At 39.2% G+C, this 25,605-nt stretch overlaps 4 protein-coding genes across 10 annotated transcripts; 1 reads left to right on the top strand and 3 right to left on the bottom strand.

The window, feature by feature from the left end:
• Positions 1–48: 48 nt before the first annotated feature.
• Positions 49–4,779, bottom strand: cd151 (CD151 molecule). Of its 2 annotated transcripts, XM_030731204.1 has the most exons (9): positions 4,634–4,779; positions 3,672–3,756; positions 3,022–3,213; positions 2,255–2,329; positions 1,857–1,877; positions 1,463–1,567; positions 1,127–1,282; positions 963–1,049; positions 49–865 (listed from the first exon to the last, which is right to left on the bottom strand). In XM_030731204.1, exons 2-9 carry the CDS (start codon positions 3,753–3,755, stop codon positions 806–808), a joined length of 780 nt encoding a protein of 259 aa, XP_030587064.1. In that variant the 5' UTR covers position 3,756; positions 4,634–4,779; the 3' UTR covers positions 49–805. The 2 variants fall into 2 exon arrangements, with proteins under 2 accessions (XP_030587064.1, XP_030587065.1); XM_030731205.1 differs by lacking the exon at positions 1,857–1,877.
• A 238-nt stretch (positions 4,780–5,017) lies between these two features.
• Positions 5,018–19,848, bottom strand: cracr2b (calcium release activated channel regulator 2B). Of its 4 annotated transcripts, none has more exons than XM_030731693.1 (19): positions 19,482–19,848; positions 19,214–19,295; positions 17,521–17,777; positions 17,110–17,221; positions 16,874–17,012; positions 15,438–15,584; positions 15,245–15,335; positions 15,060–15,155; positions 14,793–14,980; positions 13,262–13,333; positions 11,263–11,317; positions 8,298–8,377; positions 8,081–8,201; positions 7,736–7,862; positions 7,531–7,612; positions 7,317–7,431; positions 6,974–7,081; positions 6,802–6,878; positions 5,018–5,236 (listed from the first exon to the last, which is right to left on the bottom strand). In XM_030731693.1, the coding sequence occupies exons 3-19, from the start codon at positions 17,773–17,775 to the stop codon at positions 5,152–5,154; spliced, it is 1,950 nt and encodes a 649-aa protein (XP_030587553.1). In that variant the 5' UTR covers positions 17,776–17,777; positions 19,214–19,295; positions 19,482–19,848; the 3' UTR covers positions 5,018–5,151. The 4 variants fall into 4 exon arrangements, with proteins under 4 accessions (XP_030587553.1, XP_030587554.1, XP_030587555.1 ...); XM_030731694.1 differs by lacking the exon at positions 19,482–19,848 and adding an exon at positions 19,406–19,465; XM_030731695.1 differs by lacking the exon at positions 19,214–19,295 and having other exon boundaries at positions 19,518–19,848.
• tmem138 (transmembrane protein 138) lies at positions 19,809–23,007 on the top strand. Of its 3 annotated transcripts, XM_030731697.1 has the most exons (6): positions 19,809–19,949; positions 20,089–20,211; positions 20,459–20,968; positions 21,811–21,982; positions 22,069–22,144; positions 22,231–23,007. In XM_030731697.1, the coding sequence occupies exons 3-6, from the start codon at positions 20,841–20,843 to the stop codon at positions 22,341–22,343; spliced, it is 489 nt and encodes a 162-aa protein (XP_030587557.1). In that variant the 5' UTR covers positions 19,809–19,949; positions 20,089–20,211; positions 20,459–20,840; the 3' UTR covers positions 22,344–23,007. The 3 variants fall into 3 exon arrangements, with proteins under 3 accessions (XP_030587557.1, XP_030587558.1, XP_030587556.1); XM_030731698.1 differs by lacking the exon at positions 20,089–20,211 and having other exon boundaries at positions 19,817–19,949; XM_030731696.1 differs by having other exon boundaries at positions 19,824–20,211.
• Positions 23,008–23,458: 451 nt separating this feature from the next.
• Positions 23,459–25,486, bottom strand: tmem258 (transmembrane protein 258). Its single transcript, XM_030731700.1, has 4 exons — positions 25,330–25,486; positions 24,951–25,060; positions 23,597–23,725; positions 23,459–23,507 (listed from the first exon to the last, which is right to left on the bottom strand). Exons 1-3 carry the CDS (start codon positions 25,330–25,332, stop codon positions 23,599–23,601), a joined length of 240 nt encoding a protein of 79 aa, XP_030587560.1. The 5' UTR covers positions 25,333–25,486; the 3' UTR covers positions 23,459–23,507; positions 23,597–23,598.
• Between the last annotated feature and the right edge of the window lie 119 nt (positions 25,487–25,605).

Raw genomic sequence — 25,605 nt, 5'->3', positions numbered from 1 at the left:
GTTCAAGGGCAAACGTAGGGAAACGTGATCTGAGAAATTCGCAGGAAATAATAAGCAAGCATCTTTTATTTGCATCTCAACAAAGAAAAATAGTTATTTATATTAATTTTTAAAATATATGTTTGTAAAGACTATACATTAAAAAAAATAACTCAACAGGACCAACACTTGCAGAAGCAGCCACAACATGCTCATATTTCTCTGCTCTGTCAAATGAGTGGTTCATATTTAAAAGAATGACCGATAATTTGCGTGACCTAAACTGGAGGATGCATAAACACATGCAAAGCAGTTTTGCAGGAACAAATGAGCAGTGCTGGCCAGCAGCATGGCAGTGTTTGAAATAACTTTGCAGCATCGTAGTGGGCATAACAATTAAGCAAACATATACAAGTTGTGCCACATTTTGTGATGTTTAAATAAAAAAAAAAAAAAATACAATGACCTCTACAAGGGTGTCATGGCAGTGTGGTGGTTAGCATACAGCAAGAAGGTCCTGGATTCGAATACAGTCTGGGGCCTTTCTGTGTGGAGTTCACATGCTCTGCCTGTGTCTGTGTGGGTTTTCTGCAAGTTTCTGGCTTCCTCCCACAGTTCAAAGGCAGGAGTGGGGTTAGCTTTATTCTAAACTGACCATACGTGTGAATGGTTGTCTGTCTCTATGTAGTAGCCCCTAGGACAGATTGGTGACCTGTCCAGGGAGTACCCTGCCTTTCACCCTGTGACAGCGGGGACAGGCTCAACACCCACCCCAATTCTGAATTGTATAATAGGAAGAAGGTGGATGAAGAAAAAGAGTACAAAATTAGTACAGCTCTTCTTTCAAATTCTGGTAAAGGCAGCATGTGAACATCATCCCCAGAAGCTGAAACAAAACAGACACAAAGACCTTGTTATTTCCAGACTTCATTAAATTAAATGTTCACATTAACCTCTGTTTTGATCAGCAGTATGGGGTTTACCTGTAGAAATGCAATCCCAATGCCAACTGCACCAAGAATATATAAGTGACTCAAGATGAATTCCTCTAACTTCATGATGCAGCCTCCCTGGGAGCACAAGAAAGGGGAAAAAATGTTATAATGTGACAGTTAGCCATGCAGAGTCGATGGAGAGCTTTCCCTACCTCCATTTTGTAGATGTTGGAGGGATGGTCTCTGCGGCCACAGAGTTCACTGGGAGTTTTACAGCAGCTATCGGGAACGAGACGCTCATTTTCTGCTGCCTGGATCCACACGCTGTCACTCCAGTCTGAGAAGTTGTGACTGCCACAACATTTAAACTGAGGAGGAGCCAGTTCAGGGAAGATCAAAAAAAGGAAAATAACAAGAAAATAGTAGTTAACACTGAATTTCATTATTAATCATGTTATGATTAAAGACTTAAAACCGAAGTCCAATTTTGGTGGTGTTACTCGTTTTTATTTGAGCCTTTTCCTGAAACAAATTCTCCTAATCCACACCTCCTGATGTAGTTTATCCACAGCCTGTGTGATGCTCTCCTCTCCTGGCTGCTGGTATTTCTGCTGCATGGTCACTTTCAGGTTCTGTTTGAGCTCCTCATCCAGCTGTGAGACGGGAGAAGCACTTTAGTGCAGGAAGAATATTCTGCAACTTGCATATCACCTCCCATCAACAAAAATAGCTCCTGATCAAGTTTCCTCCTTCCCCCGTAACATTCCAGTCTACCTGAGCAATGACCTCACATAACACAAAATATATGAGCACAGATTCTCTGACCCCATTCCCTGATTCACATGAACACTCTTCAAATAAGTTTGCAAATAAAAATAACCTTAACCTGTCAGAAAAAATACACAAACTGAAAAGAAGGAGAAACACATTGCAGTAGATTACCTGGTAGCAGAAAGGGAAACACTGGAGTAAGAAAAAGGAGGAAGAAAGAAAGGTGTGAGAAAGATGGAAAAACGAGACAAATGAACATGCACAGAAAAGCATGCAACAAATTTCACAAAGGACTGCAGCAATTCAGTGGTTGTTAGACTTGAAATAGAAATGATGGAAAGCAAGAAATGGTATTTGAATGGATAACAGAATGACCAAAATACACACAAAGCAAGCAGAAAGACAAAAAGACAGCTCTGTAATATCTGCAGTGAAATTTAAATGATATAGCTGGATAAAACTATGGAAAAACACAAGAAGCTGTGCAAACTAAATGGAAGATAATCAATCAGTATATGCTTTAGTCAACTATATACCAACACATACAAATAGAAAGTATAGCATCTCACCTCTTGGTAGTTAATATATGCCAGCACACCAGCAATGATTTCCAGCAGGAAAATACAGAACAACAAGATCAGATACTGTAGGCAGAGACATAAAATAAACAGCTATGAATAAAGTGAAATGCCAGCATTTTACAGTGTTTCAGTAAATTTATGGAATCATAAGAAAATCTAGATATAATGTTACTAAACATATCTGTGCATGGCTACAAAAAAATAAACATCATACGCCAGAGAATAAGTGATTAAACTGTGGGAAAGGAAGTTACACACTGCAAAGGTTGTGGGCAGTATGACCAAAGATATGTGACTGAGCTTGAGGGGGTTTGCTTTTGAGTGATAGCCTTACAGACCCTCTGTCTGCCCCCCCTACAGACACACACACCCTCTCTCTCACTCACTCACACACACACACACACACACGCACACTTAAGTCCAAGAAGCAGCTAGTGATGCCCTTCATTCCTCTGGCATGAGCCACACTCTAAATGTAAACTCTTAAAGACACACTCTGCATGACTTTATCTGTTATATCTGACAGGCATGTTTGGCATAATGAGCTGCCACTGAATGCAGACAGAAGGTCACCAAGGATTAACTTTCAATACACAACCCGGACTAGGTGGTGTGAATGTATAAACATGGACTTAAAAGTGTCATGGTTTCTGATGTGTAATTTAAAAAGGGATTTCAGCTTTTGTTGAGTAAAATGACCAAGAAAAATCTGTTTTTCTGTAACAGGCAGTATTTCGTGGGAGCTGTTGCTATACCACAATCAAAAGACTCTTCATCTCGTTCAGTGTGGCACAGCAGCCGATTATCCCAGTCACTATCACGATGACTCCAGCAGCTATCAGGATGTAAGCCGAGGTTGCGTAGAAGCCGGAGTTCAATAAACTGATGTAGTCGCTCTTTTCCACCATAGTCCACACACCCACAGCCAACACAGCCCCACCTGCCAGCTGACAGAACATACCGTTACCAGCTCTACTCAAACCAGATGCTCATCTCAAGAATGCACCACGTAGGTTATGACTTCTCTGCTAAAATGTGATCGTGCTGCATTCAAGACAAAGCCTCATTCTTTCAGTGTAAGCCCACAGAGAGACTTGCAGCTAAATTTGTAAATCTCTGGGTGCATATTTTAGTGTTTCACACAAGAATGTCAGTCTATCTTTAAAGCCTAAAGGAAATTAAAGTAAAAAGTAAAAAAATTAAAAAAATACATGAAACGATTTGTATCTTTTTTGCAGTAGATAATGGTGTCTGTGTACTGAAAGGGTCATCTTAATGTCAATGGCATCTAAAGCAATACACAAATTTAATGTTGCAATTTTAAATTAAGTTCAACTGACTATATTAGTATCACAGCATTTTATAACCTGAAAATTAGTGAATATCTTTGCACTTTTGAACTTACCCAGAAAAGAATATTGAAGAGAAAAAGTAGATACTTAAGACAAATTGTCCCACAGGTGTGTTTTTTTACACGTTGAGCTTCCATTCTTTAGAGAAAAGAAAAGAAAATGTTAACATAACCAAATACTGGACAGCACATTTCAATCCCCCCCCTAAGAGGGTGAGCACGGCAGCAGGCCATAGCTCCCAACACTGTTCTTAAACACAAAAGATTAACACAGCTTTCTGTTCCTATACTTTGATAACAGAAAGCTGTATGTGTCGTGTGTGATTGAATGAGGTAGCGTCAGTCTATTTAAACAGTATATCGTGTTCCTCTTTCAGTCTCCTTTAGTTCCACATTTGGTGTGAGATGGTTGCAGAAAAAAAAGGGCTTTTTGTGACAGCTATTGTTGAGATTGTACCTGAGCACACACAGCAGCCTGAAATGCCGTAGATCTTCAGACTTGCATCGAGGTGGTATAACAAAGCAACGGAAAGAGCTCAGAGATGAAATCAAATATGTTGTGGGGAAAACATACTTAAGGTCTTGTGTCACATATCATCCAGCAGACAGTCATATGTCCCCTGTCTGAGTAACTTAAGCTAATCATGTCACGCTTTGGTGATCTAGTGTTAACTTCATATTCTTTACTTCATCCTCAAGGCAAACTCTGTTATGCTTGCCTGACCTGAACTTTTCTCTTCTTCTATTTTGAGAGAAGTCATGACCCTTAGCATCATGGGAGATTTTTTTTTTTTTTTTTTAAAATATGAGTGAAAATCATTCTTTTCAAACATAAATAAATTAAGAATCGTTAAAAGAATAACATGAGAAACACTGATTAAAATATGCTTTTAAGACAAACTTAATGTGGACATATGACTGAAAACAATATGCCTGTGGTCATATTCAGAGTTATTTATAACTCATTGTGTCATGGAAAAACCGCTCTGTTTTCACACAGACCAAAATACTCCTACCTGGTTTAGATCGTGGACCTCCCAAAGGATGTAGATTATCAGGGTAACGTCTTCCCAGAGTCCTCCAATCTCAGTGTGCAACTGTCTTTGAAGGTTGCAACAGTGTAAGTTCTCAGCTGACAGTCGGACCTGAGCCTCCTACTCTGAGCGTCTGTCCTCTTTTGGCCCAACAGGCAGTGCCCTCCTCCACAAACTGTACAGAGGACTAGTCTGCCCCCAGCTGGTTTCTCATGCATATGAACTCTACTAGCTTCAGAACATGCAGCTTAAAGGTTTAAAGTTATTTGAAGAAAAAAAAAAAACACAACAAAAAGAGGATTCATCAGCAAATATATTTTATTAGACATATCTGAAAACTGCATAATCAAAAGGAAAACATTGTTCTATTCAGTACACCTGTTCATAGAAAAATGCCTAAGTGACATCAGGACTCGATGATCTGTTACAACACTGCTTCACTGAACCATAGACGGGACACCTGGGGGGGTTTCAGTCTTTCCAAAAAGCCTGTCCTCTGTTTATGTACAGCAGCTTCTTTTAGGCGTGGCCTCAGTCAGTAAAAGTACATCTTCACGTTGTCGCTCATGCTGGGTTACCAACATCCTAAAATGTACAGAAACCACAAGAGATGAGAAGAAAAATGTGATCTTTCTGTAATATGAGAGGAAGTTCATTCAGTTGCCAGTTTATTAGGTAATTCGCCAGTCTGGTGTCATGGTTTGAGGAGGATAACCTCACCCTCAACGCAGACAAGACAAAGGAAATGATAGTGGACACGAGGAAGGAGAGGAGATTCCACCGGCCACTGTTCATTCAGGACCTTGAAATGGAGAAGGTGAGCTGCCTTAAATACCTGGGAGTCTACATCAGTGAGTACTTCACTTGGACATTTAACACCACACAGCTGGTTAAGAGGACTCAACAGTGACTGCACTTTCTGAGGAAGTTGGGGAAGTTTGATATGTCGATAAAGATCCTCAGCAACTTCTACAGCTGCATGGTTGACAGCATCTTGAACAGCTGTATCACTGCCTGCAGAGAGTGGTGAAGACTGCTGAAACGATCATTAAAATGCCACTGCCCTCTCTGCACAGCAACTACCACAGGATAGCTGCCTCCATCCTCAAGGACTCTACCCACCCCCAACACAGACTGTTCACACTTCTACCCTCAGGCCGGAGGTATACGTGTGAAATCTAGGACTTGTAGACTAAAGAACTCTCTCTGCCCCACTGCCATTAGACTCCTAAACACCTGACAGGAGTTACACACTCATTGCTGTTTACTGCACATACAGCTGATTTTGTATACTAAATTGCATAAATATGTATACAGCCTATAGCAGATTTTATATATATATATATATATATATATATATATATGTGTGTGTGTGTGTGTGTGTGTGTGTGTGTGTGTGTGTGTGTGTGTGTGTGTGTGTGTGTGTGTGTGTGTGCTGTTTTTAGATTTTTTTAATAATTTTTTTTTTTAATTATCTATTTTAAGTGTGGATTTAGTGTTTGGGGTCTGTTGTGGACAGCAAATAAAGACTTTCATTGTACAGGGAAACATGTTTATCTTTACTGTGCATACAACAAACTTTGAAACTTTAATTTATAGATTTGCAGTAGTGGCCAAATATGAGGAAAAAGTCATGAATTATTATCAAACTATTAAAGCTGAGTTAGAATATATGTTGAGTTCAGCTTTATAAACATGAAGAATCGCTTACTGCTCTGATTCTTTGTCTGTTTGTCAAATAAAACTCTGACCATCCCATATTTAAAATGCCACCTAAGACTCCATCTGAAGATTTCATCTGGAGTGCATTAAACAAACCAAACAAAAAACCTCTGCCTAAAAATAAGTAAGTAAATAAATAAATAATCAACTTTTAATCTTTGGGAAATTTCTTTGTTGATTCTGAAAGGTTTGCTTTCCCCCTTCCTGATTTCTTTTTTGTTTTTTTTCGTATATTTGTCAAACTAACATGTTTCAGATCAAACAAATTATAATATTAGACAAAGATAAAGCAAACAAAGCTACAACAACAGCAACAAAAAAAGAGGGATTATTGGTAATAAAATATAAAAATAGTCTACAGGATTTTCATGATGTGATTCTGTAAAAAAAAAAAAATCATGTGCGGTACAAAAAATGTAATGCAATACCCTGCCAGGTGATTCATCAGCTCCTCCACGTTACATCCGGTCATGGCGCTACACTCATAAAACAAAGCTTGATGTTGCTGTATGAACCAACAAATTAAAAATTAGACTTTTTTTTTATACATTTGTGGCTTTATGATTAAGACAATAGTGTGAATAGTCTACTGTGCCTCACCTCTGCCAGCCTCTGCCCCTCTTCTGTTGTCACTTGTCTGCACTGATTGCCTGCTAAGTCCAGCTTGTTCCCCAGCAGCATCAGCACAGCGCCTTCACACATCTTCTCCTGAGACAAACATTCAGCAGATTATATAAAGGAGAAACACCAGTCGAAAGAAACGCTATTTTACTTTTTTATTTATGCATCACCCCCCAAAATACCTACAAATATAAAAAGAAGAATCAAAGTTAGGACTGAGATTCCTGCATCATCATTACGTCAGTAACTAAATATGTATTCAAATTGGGTTCCACTGTTTTGCATGTTTTTACATCAAACCATAATAGTGCTGCCTACTCACCCTAACAGAGTCCATCCATCCTCTCACTGCGGTGAAGGAGGCGGAGTGAGTTATGTCATACATGGCTAGAATACCGTCAGCCTTTCTGTAGTATTGTTCAGTGATGCTACGAAACCTGGAAAAGAAATTAGATAATAAGCAAAACAAACAAACAACAATAGCTAAAGATTCTCCAGCGTAGATGAGCTTGTGTGCTTCTGTAAACATGTCTGACCTCTCCTGCCCTGCGGTGTCCCAGAGTTGAAGGATGATGGTGGTGGAGTCCAAAATTAAAGTCTTCATTTTAAAATCTATACCTAAAAACAACAAAGCCTCATGGTGTCATACTTCACATGAATATATACATTATATATTTACTTCTACATACACAAGCACCTACAAATCACTGTGAGAAACTTGAAAGTAAGAACAAATCTTACCAACAGTAGTGCTGATTTTACTGTCGACGCATGCTGTGCAGTAATACTGGATGAAGGCACTCTTACCCACCCCTGAGTTACCCAGAAATACGACCTTGAACACTTGCTGAGGACTGACAGTTTTGCTCTAAAATTTAGGTAAAAGGACCAAAGATGATATCACTCTAATATTTCAAAGTTGTTTTTTTTTTGAGAGACAGACCATGTGTTGCCAAAAGACTTAAACCAAAAGCCTCAGAACATTATTCCCATCATTATTGCTCTGTTTTGCTGCTGCATCTGCATTATTAAATAAGTATTTCTCTGAGATATTGTGCGTATTTGTAGATTTCATATTTTCCCTACCTGAGTTTGAGTCTGTTCAACATTTTCACAACTGACTCTACATGATCGTTGGTGTCTCTTGGAGGAATTTGTCAGCTCTGCCTTTTTGTCCTGATCCAACTCATCAGCAGAGCTCAGCTGTCTTCAGAATCAATGAATACACAAAATTAGTGGCTTCCTATGGTCATCTTCTACATCACTGCAAAAATGACAAATGTATGCTTTTATTTATACAAACCTTTTCACTGGTTTGTCTTGCAGTAAGTAGTTACCTATGATTGAACCCCTCTTCTGCAAAGGCTGTGTGACATTTCGAGTCTAAAAGGTTTTTATGAAAAGTGAGGCACAAGAGGTAAGTAGCATTAAGATTTCATAGTTGTACATGGATTTATAGATGATTAAACATACACGGATATAGCCTGGAGTGTATCCACAGTAAATTAATCAATAATACAGTACAGAGGTACATTCTTTCTGCTTCCATAGGAAATAGCAGCCAGGTGCTGCTAATTAAATTCAATTGATTAACTATCATTAAATACTGATCATCAGTGAGTGTGAGCACCTCTATAAAAAGCAAAAGGTTTGGCAGTTTGCTGATCTGGAGCAGTCAGGTGTGTGTTAACACAAATCCAAGAGCAAAGACATCAGCAATGAGAAGTAATTGCTGCTGCCTATCAATCTGGGAAGGGTTATAAGGCCATTTCCAAACAATGTGAAGTTAAACTGGAAGAATTAAAAAAAAAAGAAAAAAGAGCCACAATGCTGTGAAAAAGTATTTGCCCTTTTCCTGGTTTCATATTTCTGCATATTTGTCACACTTAAATGTTTTAGATCAAACAAATTTTAAAAATAGACAAAAAATAACCCAAGTAAATACAAAATGCAGTTTTTAAATCATAGTTTCATTTATTAAGGGGGAAAAAAAATCCAAACATACCTGGCCCTGTGCGACAAAGTTAAGCAGACTAAAAGATCTAAAAAAGCAACACATTTATGCCACAATCTAAAGAAACAGCTAAGAAACAAAGTCACGGAAAGGGTTACAAAGCTATTTCTAAGGCTTTGGGACTCCAGTGAAACACAGTGAGAGTCATCAAAAAGAACACAAAAGCTTGTCTCACATTTGCCAAAAAACATTTTGAGGATCTCCAAGACCTTTGGGAAAATATTCTGTGAACTGATGAGATGGAAGGTTTGAGTCCCGTTCGATCTGGCATAAAAAAAGCCGATCAGACCAGCGGTCAAACACGGTGGTGGTAGTGTGATAGTCTGCTTTGCTGCTTCATGACATGGATGACTTACTGTAATGAATGAATTCTGCTCTCTGCCACATTCTCCTGTAGGAGAATGTCCAGCCATTAGTTTGTACCCTGAAGCTCAAGCTTATTTGGATTATGCAACAGAACAATGAAACACACCAGCAAATCCACGTCTGCATGGCTAAAAAACCCCCAAAATGAACATTTTGGAGTGGCCTGTTCAAAGTCCCTGACTTAAATCAGATTGAGATGGTTTGGCATGACCTTAAACAGACTGCTGATGCTCAAAAACCCTCCATTCTGGCTGAATTAAAATAATTCTGCAAAGATGAATGGACCAAAATTCCTCCATAGTGATGTGAAAGACTCATTGCTAGCTATTGCAAATGCTTGATTGCAGTTCTTGCTGCTAAGCCACAATTAATCGTTAGGTTTAAGGGACAATGACTTTTTCCCACCGGGCCAGATAGGTTTGGACAGCTTTTTTCCCCTTAACAAATTAAATCATGATTCGAAAGCTGTTTTATATTTACTCAGATCATCTTTATCTAACATTAAAGTTTGTTTGATGATCTGAAACATGTAAGTGTGACAAATATTAAAAAAAAAAAAAAAACCCTAATAAATCAGGAAGGGAGCAAATACTTTTTTTTACAGCACTGTACATCTCAGACTCTATATTTCAAAATGTTCCCTAAGGCTTCATCTGAAGTTTTAATCTGGAGTGCATTTAAAAACAAAACAGAGCAAAAAAACTACAATCAACACCTCTCTCTAATAAATAAATAAACAGACTGATAAATAAATACATTAATTAATTAATTAATCTTAATCTTTGTAAAAAAAAAAAAAAATAGGGCCTCAGTTATCATGTTAAGTGCTAAAGTTTATGCCAGTATAACTAGGAAAAGAGACTTCTGGAATAATGTCCTTTAGACAGATGAGATGCAAGTGGAGATGTCTGGCTATAATTCACACTGCCATGTCTGGTGAAAACCAAACACAGTATATCAGCACAGACACCTCATACCAACTGTCAAGCACGGCAGTGGAGGGGTGATGATTTAAGCTTGTTTTGCAGCCACAGGACCTGGGCACCTTGCAATAATTGAAAATGATTACATCAAGTTATTGCTGCTATAGGTAGTTAATTATGGGGCGGACTTGATTTTTCACAGGACTGCAGAGAGTCCTTTGAAAACTCTTTTCACATAACTGTATATTCTCTTCCCACTGGTAAACTATTTGCTGTTTACATTTAAAATTCAGGAATGCAGTCCAAATGTGAAATATTCATTCATTTTCAACTTTGCAATTATTTGTTTATAGTTTAAAAATATATACAAGAAATAAAGAGACATTCTTTCCATTGGGGTTAATACTGTTTTTTAAATAATGAGATTATGAGATTCTTTGTCAAACATATCTACAGTGACCATCTTAGGCAAAAATCCTTTTTGCTGTTTGTTTTCTCAAACAATGATGCTGAGATTAATGGGAACCTGCTGAAAGATGCTAAATTAGATCAGCAGTCATATGAGTCTGATAAAAAGCTTTATTAGAAAAATACTTTAGTTCACCTTCATTTGTACAATGAAATATGATTAACATATGTGTGTCTAAGTGTGTATATAAACATTTTTTACTTCAAGTTGACACGGGACACAGTAAATGTCTAGTCAACAAAATCCTTCAGTTCACTGACCACATCCACAGAAAAAACAACATTGCACATTGCAAAGGCTGTGTCAGCAAAATTAATTATTAACCAAAAAATAACAGCTGTCCATATAAATAATCACAGATGAAGTAAAACATGAATCTATTCCAAGTTTTAGCTTATGGTGGATCAACCTGCTGTGTCCACGGTGTACTAACATCTTCACTAGGTAGGTAATATGTTAAGGGCAGAGGAGGAAGGACAGCATGTCTGTGACTAACCCTCTTCTGAGATTGTTGGGCGTCTTTCTCATCTCGCAGCCTTTTGTTCATATCCCTGACACACATACACACAAAAAAAAAAATCTATTTAATCATTCTCACACTGGGAGGACATCTATGTCTTGAATGGGAAGTTAAATGAAAAATAAGACCATGGGTACGTTCGAATAGTCCATTTTTCTTAGGAAGCTTTTCTAACTGAGAGACATGATGCAGAAGTATCTGCATGGCAGAAATAGTAGGAGCTGTTTGAACTCTCCAAATAAGGAAATGTGCTTCACTGCTTCCTTTATTACCTCCTTTAGCACAGGATATACTGGACCATCCATATGAAAGGAGAGGAGAGAATACCATTCCATAATTCATAGCGCCATCTGAGCATAACAAAGTGGCGCAGATCATGGAAATGTTAATTATGAGTGCATTTTCCATTTCGTGCCATAACCTACTGCTGACGTCAACTGAGGATATAGTTGGGCAATGGAGGGAATACTTCAAAGACCTCCTTAATCCCACTAACTCGTCTTCTGTAGAGGAAGCAGATTCTGGGGATGAGGGGGATAACTCGCCCATCACCAGGGATGAGATCGCTGAGGTAGTTAAACGGTAAATGAGTGTGGTGAATGAGATTTGCCCTGAATTCCTGAAGGCTCTGTTATAAGGCTGTCTTGGTTGACACACCTTTACAATGTCGCTTGGAGATCTGGGGCAGTGCCTCTGGATTGGCAGACTGGGGTGGTGGTTCCCATCTTCGAGAAAGTTGAAGCGCACCCTCCAGTTCCCTATCGGGGGATCACACTCTTCAGCCTCCCTGGAAAGGTCTAAGCCAGGGTGCTGGCAAGGAGAGTCCGTCAGTAAGTCAAACCTCAGAATCAAGAGGAACAACGTGGTTTTCACTGGAGCAGAATGCTGGACCAGCTCTTTATCCTCTCAAAGATATTCTAGGGTGCGTGGGAGTTTGCCCATCCAGGCTACATGTGTGGACTTGGAAAAGGCATTCGACCACATCCGTCGGGGCATGAGGGGTGCTGCCAGAGTATGGGGTGTCTAGCCCATTGTTACAGGCCATTCAGTCCCTGTACAACTGCAGCAAGAGCTTGGTAGGCATTGCTAGCATTAAGTTGGACTCGTTTCTGGTGGGTGCTGGACTCTGCCAGGGCTGCCCTTTGTCATTGATTCTGTTCATAATTTTTAATGGATAGAATTTCTAGGCATAGCCAAGTAGCAGAAGGCTTCGGCCTTGGTAGCCTCAGAAGCCAACAGGATCACATCATGTGATCCTGCTGGCTTCACTGGAGTGGTTTCCAGCTCAGTGTGAAGCAGCCGGTATGAGCACGTAATTAGCACCTCTAAGTCTGAGGTGAGGGGGAAATTGACAGACGGATTGGAGCTATGGCTGCAGTTATGTGAACCCTGCACTGGTCCATTGTGGTAAAGAGAGAGCTGAGTGTAAAAGAGAAGCTGTCGATTTACCGGTTGATCTATGTCCCAACCCTCACCTATGGTCACAAGCTTTGGATAGTGGCCTCTCCTTTAGAGATAGGGTTAAGAGTGCAGTCATTTGAAAGGGGCTCAGGGTAAAGCTGCTTCTCCTCCACACTGAAAGGAGCCAGTTGAGATGGTTCAGGTATCTGACTAGGATGCCTCCTGGGCAACTCTTGGGTGTGGTGTTCCCAGGCATGTCCTACCGAGAGGAGGCCCCGGGATAAATCCAGGACACTCTTGGCTGGCCTGGGAATGCCTTGGTGTTCCCCTAAATAAGCTGGAGAAGATGGCTGGGGAGAGGGAGGTCTGGATTTCTCTGCTTGGGCTGCTGGCCCTGAATAAGTGCCTGACAGGGTTAAGAAGTCTAGTATAAGTGTGGCTGGATTCTCTGTGCACTGCGCTTTTTTCCTTTCTACTCTTGTGCACAGAAGATATTTCTGGACTATTCAAACATACCCATAGTCTATGAATTTGGTATTAACTGAAACAGCAAACAGCACATGTTTAGACTTACCTCAATATCTCCAGTTGTCTCAAAAGACTCTCTTTCTCCTTCTTCATGTTTCTTGACACCTTCATCACATTTCTACAGTGAAGCAAACAAAAGATTTTAAGTCAGGCAGTAATCTATATTTTTCTTATTGTGGACAAATGCCATGAAAAGACAAACCACTTTCTCACATGTACCTCAGCCCAGAATTTTTCTCGAGGTTACCCGATAGAGATATATGTGAGAACAGAAATGTCCCACACAGTCACATTGGACATTAAACAGTCTTTACCCAGAACAAAGTCCGTTTGATGTCTGAATGCACCGATTTGTGTTGAAGTGAGAATAGCAGAGAAAACAATCCAGAGAATTCCCAGCTAGCAAGTAGGAAGGACATTCTAGTTAGTCAGCTACACTTAAGCCACACAGACTATTTCTAGTAATGAGAACATCACTGTTAATTATCTATCAGAATAGCTGTATGTTTTTGTACAGTTCATGGAAAACATTGCCATGCCATGAGTACCACGTGTTAATTGTCCTGTTTTATTTATCTTAAAATAAAAAAAAAAACAACAAAACTTCTTTATCTTTTTAGTGATATAATCTGAAACTGGATTATCATCAATAAAATAATAATGTCTTACTCTAAATCATTCCAATAAGACTGCTCAAAGAAATGTCATCATTAATTAATGCAAAAAAAAAAAAAAATTGAAGAGTTTCAGTCAGGATTCAGAATTCATCACAGTACAGAAACAGCACTAGTGAAGGTTACAAATGATCTTCTTACAGCCTCTGACAGCAGACTCATCTGCGTGCTGTAATGCTAGACCTCAGTGCAGCATTCAGTACCGCTGACCACAATATTTTACTGCAGAGATTAGTGCATGCCATAGGTAATAAAGGAACTGCACTGCAGTGGTTTGAATCATATCCATTTAATAGACTCCAACTTGTTCATGTAAATGGGGAGTCTTCTTTACGCACTAAGGTTAATTATGGAGTTCCACTGGGTTCTGTGCTGGGGCCAGTTCTTTTTACATAATACAATACATGCTTCCCTTAGGTAATATTGTTAGAAAACACTGCATACATTTTCTAGACTAGAAAGAGAGAGAGCATATTTCTCCCATATTAGCTTCTCTTCATTGGCTCCCTGTTAAATCCAGAATTCAACTCAAAATCCTTTTCTTCACATACAGAATCTTGAATAATCGGGCCCCATCTGATCTTTAAGACCTCACAGTACCTTTTTATCTTAATAAATCACTTTGCTCTCAGACCATAAGCTTACTTATGGTTACTTATGGCCTAGAGTTTCTAAAAGTAGAATAGGAGGCAGAAGCTTCAGCCATCAAGCCCCTCTTCTATGGAACCAGTTCCCAGTTTGGATTCAGGAGACAAACACTCTCTCTTCTTTTAAGATTAAAATTTAAAACTTTCCCTTTTGATCAAGCTTATAGTTAGGGCTGGATCAGGTGACCCTGAACCCTCCCTTAGTTATGCTACAACAGGCCTATTAAAAGGGAGTTTGGACCTATTGGTTAATCACCTCTGTTTGTCCACTTGTTCTTGTTCAGCACTGATCTGCAGCATGTTCAGCTGACTCAGTGCAGCCTGCAGCTGCTCTCTGCTGCTGTCCACCTGCTCCTGTAACTGCATGTTGATGCTCTGAAGCTGCTGGTTCTGCTCCCTGATGTTTGCTTGCTCACGGCTCAGCTGCCGCATTCGGGCCTCGAGCTGAGAACAAAGAAAAAACCTGTTAACAATAAACTATGACGCTTTTTAGAAATGACACGAGCAAAGTTTGGATGCCTACCTCTTTCTGTTTTCTCAGTGTATTCTCCAACTCCTGGTCCCGCATCCTCAGCTCCTCCTCAAGTTTTTGCCCGTTCTCCTTCTGTTTAATACTGTCCTTGATTTCACAATAAATTGATAAAATGCTAATTTAAGCAACAACTCCTAAATGGAACAACAGTTGAGCTAACTACCACATATATGTACCTGAGCCAGGAGCTTCTCCTTCTCCTCTCTGATTTGACTTTCCATTTCCTCATATATAGACCGAACAACGTGATCATGCTCGCTCTCTCGTCTAATACGGAAAAAAATAAAAGTTGGGGAAAAATATAAAAACTCAGCACAAACACTCATAGTTAAACTGTTTAGAATTAAAGTATTGGAAGGAAGATGCGACCTGCGCAGAGCTTGTTCCAGATTGTCTCTTTCTTTGATGGTGTCTTGTAAATGGGATACTGCATGGACCAAGATGCCCTCCAGGAAACTCAGCATCTCTGGTCTGTCTCTCTGGAGTTCACACCACAGTGCACAGAGCTCCTGCTGACTGACACACAGCACAATACACAACTGTTAATATGAATGGGAAAAAAAAAAAACTGTCACTGCACAACATCACTCATTTACATTACAAGATGATGATCCCATGATGCACTGAGCACTTTCTTCACTTAACTCTTTTCACTCCCTGTGTGTTTACACACCACTACTATGCTTAATCATTAGTAAATCTAGTTTAAAATGGTTGTTTTTGACAACGCAAACTGATTTACTAATGTTTGCAACACACAATTTACTGCGAATTGCTCTGATATTTAAAACAAACAACCAAAAAGTCTTATTTTTGTGCTTGATATTGAAATGAACTGAAGTTTTTTTCCCGTAGCTAAGAACAGGAAACTGAGACTACAATTCACACAGACTCATCAAAATTGGACAATAGAAGAATGGCACACTTTGGGCCCGTTAGTACCTACCAAGCCTCATTTAAACATCACAGCAGGTATTGTTGCTGACCACGTCCATCTCTTTATGACCACAATGCCCCCATGTCACAAAGCTCAAAATATCTCAAACTTGTTTCTTAAACTTGTTAAGTTCAAATGGGCTCAGCTCTCATCAGATCCAAATGAGCACCTTTGGGATGTGGTATAACATGAGATTTGCAACATGGATCTGCAGCTGATAAATCTACAACAACTACATAATACCATCACATCAATATAGACCAAAATCTCTGAGGAATGCTTCCAGCTCCTTGTTGAATCTATGCCACTAAAAATTACGGCAGTTCTGAAGGCAAAAAGGGGGTTCAACCCAGTACTAGGAAGGTGTACCTAAAAGTATCCAATCGGTATACATACAATCTAACACTTGCCAGTACTACTATCATCCCTGTAGTGATCCATTTATGTAAAACTTTTGGATAAAGTTTAAATTTAATTATACGTTTATTCCTGAAGTTGCTGTTAGTTCAGTTGGAGTACATTATATTCAAAGGTTTTTCATTGTTTAATAAGAAATACCACCCACTTTAATGCTGTGCAGTAAATTTGTTCAAAATATACAGTATACTATATTAAATTTGTACTAAGGTAGCACTAAATTACACTCAAAACCTTAAACTTACCAACACTGTAGAGTGGAGACAGAGTACAGAAAAGTAGAGTAAAAGTAGATAATTATTTAAATCAGTTTGTGAGAACATTGTATATTTTAACATTTGAGGATGAAGATGGTGCGACTGCATATAGTTGCTGCAGTGAAACTGGATGTAGAAATCTTGGACAGTCTAGCTGGACCCTAATGACAGTGATTTAAAGACAGTGTACTTACTCTTTGAAAAGTTTGTCAGCACCAAGCTCCATTAGTATGTTTACAAAACTGACAGCACTGGGGTCCTGGGAACACTCCACCTCGTCCAAATCTTCTTCCACTTCATCCTGATCCATCTCCTCCAGCCCCACCAGCTCACCTACACCACAGAAAATGGAATAGAGGAATTAAATAACGTGCTTATTTATTATTTGCTTTTACCATATTTCTAAAATGACCCAGTGCACCACACTCACCAAGCCCTGTGTTGAACTCCACAGGAGTAAGGTATCCATTGCTCTCTCTGTCCAGACTATCAAACACTGTTTCCAGCTGTTCAGGGGACAGTGGCAACTCCCACTGTAGCCTCTAAAAACACAGTAATAATAGTAATAACACTATAAACTTTATATAAATAGCAACTTTATAATCAGACTTTACAAAGTGCTGTGAGAGATAAATAATCAGAAAGACAAGGTCATTAAAGCCAAAAAAATAAGACAAACTAAAGTTAAAGGTAAGAGATAAAGCAAAAAGAAAAACAGGACCACAAAAATGCAAAACACAATTTGTCACTGTAATTAATAAATGCCAGGAAAATTGAGCCTGTATTCACAAGAGATAAAAAACGATAAAAGGATGGCATCTACCACATTACAGCTGCTCACCTGCATGTCCTGCTTTGTGATGAACCCTTTTCCCTCTTTGTCACACAGCAGAAACAGCTGTTTGGCCTTGCCCATGGTCTTTTCCTGTGGGCTCAGTGGCACTGGCTCCCTATTGCGGGGTGAAGTCAGTGGACTACGCCCATGGCTTGATCTGGGGCTCCCAGGTGGCAGAGTCCGCAATCTGGGGCTCACTTGTACTGCCTCACCACTGCCTTGACCCACCAGCACTTCATCGTCACACAGCCACTTAGACATGACTGAACAGAGACACATGGGTGTGGGTTTGAATGTGTCTATCATTAAGTACCTGCTATGTGAACATACTGATCTTCTAGTGTGTCATATGATATATAACACATGAGCTCTATTTTTAGTCCCAAACACTGCTACTCAAGCACCTATTACTGATTTTTTGGTGCCAACAGGTGTATATTCCAGCTGTGTTAAATGTATTCATCAGTGATTAATGACATTTTTTGTCCATTCTCTTATTGCTGCAAGATATTGCAAGAAACAGGACCTTGACCCTCCCTTGTCAAACAAGAGGTGCAGGAAATCTATCTCCTGACTTTACACATCATGTGATCTCCAGTGGCCAGATGTCAGTCATGTCAGTGCTGCATTTTAGGACTCTTTTAGGAACCCAATGTGACCGCTGTCCTTTACCTTTTTCAAAAAGATAACAATTTAACATATTCCTGTCCAAAATTTTAATCCCTTGAAAGGTCTGATAGAAAGTCCTCATCCAGCTTTCCTCACTGTCTATATAGATTTAAATAAGAAAAATCCAACCTACGAATGTGCACCAGGATGTGTAGAGGGTAAAAAACAGGATGGTGTCATGTGAAAAGAATTACTGCATACTTGAAGGGGAGGGCAGATAGCTTTGGGAGAGGAGATGCAAATTAAACATTTGCAGTTGTTTGCATTGTCAGAACAGCCACAACTGCAAACAAATTTTACTTGCAGGAATTGTTGGGGGAAAAACAGCTTCCCTATCACCGTGAATGTTCATAAAAAACAGTGATTTATGAGGGTTACCAATATCACACACAATCATGCACATAAGATGGCACTGTTATTACACAGGAAGGCTATTTCAGTCTAAACACAACTCCACGTTACTAAACTGATGCGAAAAACTATGTTTTTCTGGCGCTCCTAAATAGCTAATAAAATACTGCCTCTCTTCCTCTCTCCCTGGTCATGCTATGAAGACATACAATCCCAAACACCATGTACTGATTATAGCAGTAAATTATCTTGCTGATTATCTATGAAGCCTTCAAAACTGTGCGTGCGTGCGTGCGTGCGTGTGTGTGTGTGTGTGTGTGAGAGAGAGACATAAAGGATAAACAGCAATTCCAGATAAGAGACCTGGGTAAACATTGTATGTTAAGGATTTTGTATGTCAACTCAGGCTCCCAATAAGCCAAAGGTCAAATGAACTTCTAGGCACTTAAAAATACAACTTAACAAGGTCAGTGTGCGGTGTGCGAATGTAACCAGCCTCAGGCACTGAGACAGCATGCTGCAGGCTACAAAAATAACTGAGTCAAACTTTAAACTAGCAGCATTAGATCATATCCTGTCTGACTGTGCGGCTGAATTTTGAACATATGTTGAACAAGTGAGAGTTTCTCTTGATGAAATGTGACAATTTGTAAAATGCAGTTTAATGTTTGTGACTCACCCAGCCAGGTAACCCACAGTGAATTAAGCTGAGTACATACGCCCCGTTTTAGAGCAATGTCTTAAGAGCAGGAAACTAAAACCTGCGAAAAGAGACGTGTGCATTTATTATTAACTGTAGAAAAAACCCGCACTACAAAAACAGTAGGTTGCCAACCTAACGCAGCACAGACAACGTGACGACAAACGCTACCTTAGCATTCCTAAATGAGTCGCATTACCGCGCTGTTTGACAGCTCTACGAAGTTGAAGAAACTTGGACAACTCACCTGCAGTGCGCTACACTCAAAGTCTCCAGTTATTACCTTTGATCACCTCGCAGTCATTCAAACTCCCTTCCGCCGCTGGGTGGCGGTGACGACCTCGCTGTATTGGAGGTTACCGTAATCTTTAGTGCGGCAGGATGTGAGATTCTTGCAAATTAAAATTGTTATATTTAATCGTTTAATCCGAATAAAACAACCCTTTAAGTTTCAAAGTAGAAATGTTAATGTTCTGCCAAATCAATGGAAAAGATTTACTTTGGGACAGTTTTGTTTTTGCGGAAAACTCAGAGAACACGTATGATCATTATTACGGTAAAAAGATGCGTTACCATGGAATTTACGGAAATGCATCTCTTAGCGCCGAAAATCAGTAGCAGTCGCTTGAATAGCAGGGTTTACGAATAAAAATAGATATTTGTGATTTATTGGTGCTTTTTTTGTTTTCATACTTTACAAGTTTTTTTTTCTCTCGTAAGTATTTGTTGGTTAAATTGTGTTTGTCAACCCCGCTTGCGTAACAGTGAGCAGCAGTGTTAGCGTAGCAAGCGTGTCTGGAGTGGTTTGTTGTGGAAAAAAATACGCATGTGGTAATTCTGTTATCCGTTTCTAGGATTAACTCCAGAGCGGACTAAATAAGGAAAGAAAGATTAGATAGGTAAAAGAAAAAAAAAACACAAAACAACTGGGGGAGTACCTTGAAAACAGCAGCGAAACGAGTGATGTTTCAGTCCACGTAAGTTTACTTGGGTCAAATCTATAATCCTAGTATTGACCTTTCCATGCCTGCCTATGTAACAACACGAGCACGTTGAACTTACGTGCTTAGGTTCACTGCTTATTTGGCCCGTCTGAGACAGAAATTACATCAACCCGTCATTTACAATGGCCAGCGGGCTAAGATAGGAGTTGGATGAGATGGGCATTTTGCATCGCTTTTAAAAATGTCCTTGTTGTTTCGGTGCTTCTCTTCTTTCTTCCAGGTAGAGCAGCATGCAACTTTTGGCAGGATTCAACACATTTCATCTGACATCTTGGACAGGCTGCAAGCATCGCAGAAATATTTTTTCCATCTAGGACAACAAACATGTGTCAGGACAGCGGAACAAACAGGATTGAGGAATATATAAAGCGATATATAATTTACTTTAGAAGCCACCAGTGCTGACTGCAAATGGACTATTGTGACTCATTAATGGCTTGGCCCAGACAAGTGTTTTTGTACTGAAGTATGTAGAGGGGCAGATCTGACCTTAGAGATTCACCATCAAGTATCAAGATCTATAAAGAAAATCCACCAGAAGAAGGGGACTACAAGGAGAACGGACTGCGGAACTCAGTGTTTTGCAGGACCAGCCCCTGAAGATGCTTCAGACTAGCAACTACTCACTGGTGTTGCTGATCCAGCTGACACTGTTGGCCTATGACCTCTTTGTCAACTCCTTCAGTGAACTTCTGAGAGGAGCAGCTGTCATCCAACTTGTGCTTTTCATGTGAGTCAGTGAGCTCCATACTGATGAGATTTATTTCATAACCCGTTACCTAAGTTTGAGACCAACACATGCAGAATTGCTCCATTTTTGTACTAAGTACACAGCATATCTGGTCGTCTTTCATTAAGATCTCTAGAATTTGATAAATGTAGTAACACTGTGTATTTTATGCCCTTTTACATCACGTACTTTTCTTATTTTTAGTGTTTTATAACGAATTTGTTTAACTGCCAAATTTAATAAATACTGAAATGGTAAGTAGTTTTAGTTATGTTGCACATTGCACTTCATTTGCAATGGTTACACTAAATATTTAGTGTTTTCATCTGAAAGTTGAGCCATTGCTTATTAATGATCAAATTCTAATCATCTAAAACCATAAAGAGGACTTTTGAAGCTCAGATTTATGGCGATCAAATATTCGGAGCAATTCTAATATCCAGCTTTTATTCTTGAAAGCTACAGTTTACTCTTCATACCATTTATTTGGATTTGTAAAGTGGATGGTTTTTATTACATAGTCAATTTGTTTGGAGTTAAACATTTTACATTTGTTAGAAGATTTATGGCTCATTTTCAAATGTCCTGGTCATAGTGAACAAACCTTTTTCTGCAGCTGGTAGTTTTTGGGAGTCCATATGTTAAAATTCCTTTTGTTGTCCTTTTTGTTTACAAATTTTGGACTGCATTTGTCACTCTAACTTGGTCACATCTATATTTGTTTGCATGTTGCCGTTGCTGCTTATTGAATCAACATCTCACTTTGATGGCTGATGCCCAATCTGTGTTTGTCACCATGATGTTCACACTGCAAATTAACCATTAAAAAACTGTGTTTGCAGCATCCAGGACATTGCAATCTTGTTCAACGTGATCATCATCCTCCTGATGATGTTCAACACGTACGTGTTCCAGGTCGGCCTGGTGTCGCTGCTTCTGGAGAGGTTCAGGGCTCTGCTGATATTCTCTGCTCTTTACCTGACCCTGAGCATCTGCTTCCACTGCTGGGTGCTGGTACGCTTTCAGTCAGCTGTGTGCAAATTAAGTCATATTTGAAGATGCATCTTCAAAGTGTTTTCTTTTGTCTTTCTTTTTACCAGAACCTAAGATGGCTTAATTCAAACAGTTTTGTTTGGACAGATGGTCTACAAGCTCTTTTTGTTTTTCAGAGAACAGGTAATTGATGGTTTCATTTCAGAGGTAAATTTACTGCCAAAGCTATTCAGCTGTCACTGAGTAACTGTGCTTCTTTCTGTTAACAGCGGCTGTGTTTTATTACTACTTATACAAACGTACAGCAGAGTACATGGGGGACCCGAGGCTGTATGAGGACTCTCTGTGGCTGCGTGATGCCTTTGCCAGAGCTCGTCAGTGAAGCAGAGAGACAGACTGTGGAAAAACATAACTGAGCATCATTAGCTAATCCTAATTCTGGAATTTTTTTTTACCCTTTTTTAGATTTTATATTTGGAAATCCTTGCACCATTAAGCATCTCTAACAAAGTAACACTAATTATTATTATTATTATTTTTTACACATAAAGGGAACTCAATAACTCATCAAGGATGAAGCAAAGTGTCAACCACTGTTTGTGTTTACTGGCTCTTTGAAGCAAAGAGGCTGCAGGTTAAATGGTTTACAACAGCAGGTAAGCCATGTGTGGCTTATGTAGTATTGTATTAATCAGGATTGAGTCTGTTAATCTATGTGGCCTTGTAAATCAGTTCGGGTTGCAGACAGACTGCAACATGCTGAAAGAATGTTTTGAAAAAAAAAAAAATGGTGTAAATGCAGGTTTTGCCTCCTATTGCGTGCTTTTTAAAATCTGTAACAATGGATAGTTTTTAGAACATTGTATGCTCATAGTTTTGTTGGAAAGCAAGTTTTCCCTGCAATGGAAGATCAATTGGTCTGTTTTGCCTTATGTAAAATTAGCACATGCTGTTTACATGATTGATATTTTAATAATTCAATTGTCATGTGAACTCAGTTTTCTTTCATTGGAGATCTTTGAATTGTGTCTCCACTGCTTTTATTAAATAAGCCTTCTCTAATTCGTAATCCTTCATCTCTGGGGTAGTCAGTATTATCCTGGAGACAAGGTGAAAAAGACTGCTCTATTTTTAACACAAAGATTAATAGGGGATTGAGGGTTTTAGGCGCCACTCGTGAAACACACCACGAATAGCCCTCTGTGTCAAAATAACCCTGCATTGTCAAAGTAGTAACAAGTTACATTGCGGTGCATCTCAGATCAAGGCAGGTCTCAACACATCAAAACTTTATATAACTGTTAAATCTGTGATATTATTAAATGTGTTGATCATTGTAAACATTGAAGCTGTCAGGCTGAACAAAGAAAACACACCAAAAGCTGTACAAATCCCCTTTACTTGTGAAACAAAATCCAGAGTCCATGTGTTCCCAAAATATTGTCAGTGCAGTCCAATTAATCCAAAATCCAGTTTGTGTTGTGATGTCCTTTTTTACACTGGAATGTCTCTTTTTTTTTTTTTTTTTTTTTTTTAAGTCAGTCACCTGAAAGAGCAGAAAAAAAAGAGTTAAATGGTTTCAGTAAATATAAATCAAAGCTACTACATTTTCATAGGGAAAGAGTTTGAATGTACCTTCATACATATATGCCAACCCAGAGTAGTAAGAACAGCACACCAAACCCCATGAAGAGTGAAGCCACAAGGGAGATCAACAGCTCTTTGTAGACGTCCCTGGTGTATTTTGTTGATGTCACCTCATAACTGGTGAGACGCTAAGGCTCACTCGAAGATTAAAAACAAACAGCCAATGTCTTTGTTCTATTTTAAGCATAATCTCTTATGCAGCACTTATGAACATACAGTTATGCAACTGGTGTATTATACAAGCGGTTTTCAATATTTTACACCTCAATCTAAGAATTATTCTCAGAATAAGTGGAATGAAATATTCTGCATGAACTGGATGTTCATTTAAAATCAAAAGCTACATCTTCAACAAACCCTTATTTCAGCAACCAAAACAACCAATAACAAAACAGCTTATTTTTTTCTTGTCATAACCCAAAACAGCAAGACAAAATAGCTCAATAAGGTAAAAACTACACAAAAGGAGGCGTGCAATTAAATACAAAATTGTGAATAAATAAAAATCTCTTATGCTTAAAAAAGTAAGCAAATAAATACAAATATTGTGGTATGAGTTGTTATAGAGTTTCTGTATTTGTCCTTGTGGCATTAAAACATATTAGTGTTCTGCTATCTGACCAGTAAGCGGTGCACAGGGTGGTCTGGATCTATTAATTATCCAGATCCACTCACTACAGCCTCAGTCATTTGGATGACCTCTATGTCTGCCGAACTTAAATCAACTTACAAAACAAAAAAGGATTAGTACAACAAGAAACACCATGTTTAGGATCTTTGTTTTATCAGGCTCAGTTCACGTCCTAGAATACTTACTTTTAGCTATATTCCTAACCCCTGTTTGGGAGACAGACACCTGCTTTACTTTTAAACTTTTAGACTTTTTCATAAATTGCATCATTTTGCTGGATTGTGTGACCTTTAAATGGCTGTTATGCTGATACTGACTCAGACTACTGATTACTACTGCGTTTACATCCCACTACTCTGTACCAATAACTTTCATCTTCTCTTTCCCAAAGTTTGCGTTTTTTTCTTGTCTCTCTGAGCTCTCCTCTTTTCCTTCCCCTCACCCACCAACCTTCGCCGGAGATGGCTGCCCCCCCCCCAACCCCAACCCCAACCCCAACCCCAGTTGTCGGAGGTCTCTTTAAAAAACGAGCTCTTCCACCCCACTGTCACTAAGTGCTAACGTGTCTTGAGGAGACTTCAATTTATTTCAGTCTTAGCAAATGTTGTGGTGGGTTCGCTATGATTAAATTAAGCCTTTTTTTTTTTTTTTTTTTTAATTGTTGCACTTAGTTTATTTACAGTACATGGGCTACAACATACAAAAGGATACACGAAGAACCAGGCGGTGAAGAACATGCCGATAGCCAGCAGCACCACCGTGAGGTGGGGGAACACGGCCGGGTTCACCGGGCTGGTGTATCTGGTCATGGCCTCGAGTTCCTGCAGCCACAGCAAAAACAGACACAAACCGGCACAAGAATTTGTTTTAAAAGCGTTTACTCCAATTCAACCTCCTACAAGAACCTGAAGCCCAGTATTGCAAACGGGCTACTATCTCATTTAGCTAATTTAGCTAACATCAACCGTTTTCACTGCTAATACAACTTCGTGTATAAAATACATTCTTTTACGGGTGATATTGACAATAGCGTTCAAAGATAAACAACGATATTTGAGAGTCGAAGTAATATAAATAATATTAAAGGTACCATTTTGTAATGAAGCGGAGCTCCTGCAGCTACCCAGTAAAGGCCACGTACTGACTATCACTTCCTGGGGTCCTGACGCACAGATGACGTTGAAGAAGTAGAATTTTTTTTCTCCTCAGTTTAGTCTCACAGGCGAATCTCTTTCTGCTGGATTGCCATTTTTCAAGCTGATATACCGTGCACGACATGTGCCCAAAGCTTTCATATTTCATTCTGTTAATCATTTGCTGGATCTTTGATGTGTTATTTGGCAGCGGTGGGCACCTGCCACCTAAC

The sequence above is a fragment of the Archocentrus centrarchus genome, chromosome 6 (assembly GCF_007364275.1).
Source record: "Archocentrus centrarchus isolate MPI-CPG fArcCen1 chromosome 6, fArcCen1, whole genome shotgun sequence".
Taxonomy (NCBI): Eukaryota; Metazoa; Chordata; class Actinopteri; order Cichliformes; family Cichlidae; genus Archocentrus; species Archocentrus centrarchus.
This window is presented reverse-complemented; position numbering and strand designations above follow the sequence as displayed.

Excerpts from the sequence above, each read along its gene's own strand:
- cd151 (XM_030731204.1), bottom strand. The coding sequence starts at position 3,755 with ATGGAAGCTCAACGTGTAAAAAAACACACCTGTGGGACAATTTGTCTT. Across the intron at positions 3,214-3,671 it reads TCTTCAATATTCTTTTCTGG|CTGGCAGGTGGGGCTGTGTT; the intron begins GTAAGTTCAAAA and ends ATGTTCTGTCAG. Across the intron at positions 1,283-1,462 it reads TGGATAAACTACATCAGGAG|TTTAAATGTTGTGGCAGTCA; the intron begins GTGTGGATTAGG and ends GCTCCTCCTCAG.
- cracr2b (XM_030731693.1), bottom strand. The coding sequence starts at position 17,775 with ATGTCTAAGTGGCTGTGTGACGATGAAGTGCTGGTGGGTCAAGGCAGT. Across the intron at positions 17,013-17,109 it reads GGAGTTCAACACAGGGCTTG|GTGAGCTGGTGGGGCTGGAG; the intron begins GTGAGTGTGGTG and ends TCTGTGGTGTAG. Across the intron at positions 11,318-13,261 it reads AGACAACTGGAGATATTGAG|GGATATGAACAAAAGGCTGC; the intron begins GTAAGTCTAAAC and ends TATGTGTGTCAG.
- tmem138 (XM_030731697.1), top strand. The coding sequence starts at position 20,841 with ATGCTTCAGACTAGCAACTACTCACTGGTGTTGCTGATCCAGCTGACA. Across the intron at positions 20,969-21,810 it reads ATCCAACTTGTGCTTTTCAT|CATCCAGGACATTGCAATCT; the intron begins GTGAGTCAGTGA and ends CTGTGTTTGCAG. Across the intron at positions 22,145-22,230 it reads TTTTGTTTTTCAGAGAACAG|CGGCTGTGTTTTATTACTAC; the intron begins GTAATTGATGGT and ends TTCTGTTAACAG.
- tmem258 (XM_030731700.1), bottom strand. Across the intron at positions 23,726-24,950 it reads TTCACCGCCTGGTTCTTCGT|TTATGAGGTGACATCAACAA; the intron begins GTATCCTTTTGT and ends GCGTCTCACCAG.